Source organism: Loa loa, assembly GCF_000183805.2.
Source record: "Loa loa unplaced genomic scaffold supercont3.82, whole genome shotgun sequence".
NCBI classification, from domain to species: Eukaryota; Metazoa; Nematoda; class Chromadorea; order Rhabditida; family Onchocercidae; genus Loa; species Loa loa.
The window spans coordinates 216,070-219,197 of NW_018108262.1; the positions used below are offsets into that span (position 1 = coordinate 216,070).

At 31.8% G+C, this 3,128-nt stretch overlaps 1 protein-coding gene across 1 annotated transcript; it reads left to right on the plus strand.

Annotated features, from left to right (window-relative positions):
- Positions 1-1,451: 1,451 nt before the first annotated feature.
- Positions 1,452-2,173, plus strand: LOAG_14001 (hypothetical protein; the record flags this gene model as incomplete). The annotated part of the gene is made up of 3 exons (XM_020448750.1): positions 1,452-1,630; positions 1,713-1,950; positions 2,081-2,173. 3 exons carry the CDS (start codon positions 1,452-1,454, stop codon positions 2,171-2,173), a joined length of 510 nt encoding a protein of 169 aa, XP_020301130.1.
- Between the last annotated feature and the right edge of the window lie 955 nt (positions 2,174-3,128).

Consider the following 3,128-nt stretch of genomic DNA (forward strand, 5'->3'; position numbering starts at 1 on the left):
TTGCATTCTATTAATGAAAGAGATATAAACTACGATTAATGCAATATAATAAGATAGAGTATACAAATATGTACAATAAGGCCAAATAAGACAGATGAATTGAAACTGAAAATAATACGAGTCAGTTTTTTGTTCTCTAATTTTTGTCCCATACTGTAAAAGATGATGTTACTTCGAAATAATTTGTTAATTATGCAATTGATTTGAACATTTATCAATCGTACAGATGTTTGTAAGATTATTAAGAAGGGATTGCTGGTTGAGGACATGAAAACAATGGTTAATCCTCAAATAATAGTTAATGCAAATCTTAGCTTTGAAATAATCAATTCTGAATTCGTCTCGTAGCAAGTGTTAGTCAATGATGAAAACTAAGAAAATTCTCAAATGATAACCGTCCATTTATTTACTTCTTGTTTATCTTTTTCTCTTATTACAGATATTAATTAGAGTGTTTTATTATCTCAGTTTGACATATATCTGTAGAAAAAAATCTAAATGAACTAATTATGAAGAAACGACTAATGAAGGAAATATTGCAGCGTTAATGTCAAATTTTGAATTCAATAACGATAATTTTAAACAAATTTTTGCCTAAGAGGAAATTGATTCGTAGCAGCTAAAAAACTTTTCCTAATTACGGCTTTCATGAATGATAGCAAATAAAATGAAAAGGAGAAATTTGAATTTGAATATCAGCTTCTGGAAGTTTCCTGAACAACTTACAGTTCAGGCTTTGGAAATTTTCATTTAGTATTTTTGCTTCAATCTTTGATGAGTTTTGCCTCAACCCTGCCTTGCATAATGCTTCATTAATCTTCCCTCCTTCTTCAGTCACTTACTCTCTAGGTCGCCCTATCACTAGCTGCTGATATGATTCATCCATTAATTCATCCATCTACATCTTCAAATTTAAAAATTGTGTTTCCAAAAGCAAAATATTCAGTTTCGCGAGTTGCAGTGTCTATAAATCACTAATGCTACAGTTTGGTAATCTGTTGAAAATTTTCGAAAAAAGAAAAAGATTAAGAAGTGCATCTTTCTTTTTGCATTACTTACTCCTTTCAGATATTCTCAGTGATTTCAAAAAGTTTGATGGCAGTCACAAAGTTAAGCTTTGAGGAAAATACGATTGCGATGTTTTGTATTTCTGTAGTAAGTTCGATTCTTACTTCATTTGCGCTTTTACCGATACGAACATTAAACTGTTTTGAAGTTCGTCTGAACAGATTATTCAGTAATCAATTGGTCAGTTATGTTTAATGTCAAAGCTGAATAGCAAATTACCTGTAAAGAAATGACTTCCATATCTAGAAACAAAAAGTGTCAAAAGGATCATTATCTAGCCAGTATGTTGTCTTACATCGGGAAATCTAGACATTTTAAGGAGTTATCAACCAATCAGTTGTTCCACAAAACCCCTGCACCGTGACAAGATTGGATTTCACTTAATGACAAATTTGATACAGGTATCACTGTTCGGATTTATTAGCAATGGCTTATCACTTTATATCATAACAACAAATTCGCAATTTCGGAATGCTTATGGAGCTCTTTCTACCGTCGGTTTGCTGTGTAATATACAGACATTATCAATTATGCTAATATGGGAAGCTATTGTTATAATAACGTAATATTTTTCCAATACATGGGATTTAGAGTTTGATTAATAGCTGCTGATCTTTACCGTACTCAATCAGTTCTAATTTCAGTGGTTCTCGGGAATTATCAACACCGACATCTTTCATCGCTTTAATACCCGGCTGCTTGGCAAATGTATCTTTTTACGGTTCACTATTGGTGCATTTCTTGCTTGCAGTGAATAGATATTATGCAATTGCACATCCTCTAAAATATCATCTCTTTTGGTCTGTAGCAAAAGCTCGCCGAGCAGGAATTATTGGGTATTTCTTCGGGTTCCTGCCATGTTTTCCGAGCATTTTTGGTAAAGTTTTCGCCTCTTTGTTTCTGCAAAATTGGATCATTTATAAAAAATCAAAACATTGCCAGCGGAAGAAAATGATTTATTGGAGTTGAAATTTGAAATTTCAAATTTTGCATATCAATCACTAAGTTACAGAACCATGTACCCTCATTTTTAATATGGAATTGGATTTCCGTTGGAGCTACGGATATACAACCTGTGGCTATATCAATTCGATGTTTGACTTAATATTCACTTCCTTAACGTTGATTATAGCGGGATGCATCAACTTCATAACACTTATTGGAATTAAAAATCAGCAAGAAGTTATGATTCACAGTTATATCATTGCTTAATATAAGGACGTCTAATTAACGATTGAAATGAATTAATAGCCTTGATGACACGATTCTTGAATTTCTTCATAAAATAGATGTTTGGAACCCAAGAGAAGTATTGGATATACTTCAAAGAAGAATCGAATGTAGAAAAAGGATTAAATGTATTTCTAAAGTGCAGAAAATTAAAAAATCAATTTTATTTGAAGCTCTGTTGTATTACAGAAATTATTTTTACCGCATTTTTCAGCCAATCAATATCATACGTTACGTCAATCATAAACGTGAAGTATTGTTTTTTAAACAGGTAAGCACACAAATATTGGAATTATTGGGCGGCGAATAATTAAATTAAATAACAAATTGTTGTTTAAAATTATAATGAGCCCAGCTGATAAATTTCAAATGAATTCATTGTACAGCTCAATTTCCAGTCGTGCATTAGCGAGCTTATCATCATCATAAATGCTATTTTCTTCATTATTGGTCCGTACTATCTTAGCAATAAATGGGCTTTATTTGCTTCGACTACAATTGCATGGCAAGTGGCGCATGTTTTAGATGGGTAAGAGGATTTTTACCATTTATAAGTTTCTTATCATTTAGCAGAAACAACCTGTTCCCTTTCGTAGCTTTCATTACGATATGGCAATTTCTAGTTTTTCTGAGAAAGGTTGCATTTCAGAAATAACAGCTATCTGACAATTATTTGCATCTGAAGGAAACAAATTTTATAGAGAAATATTGTTTCTAATTTTAAAAGCTGAAATCATTCACTGATTTCAAATTCATATCATATGCTAATTGTTGGGAACTCCAACGTCCTTCAAAGACTCCTCGATTAAATTTTAGATCGGTACATTACA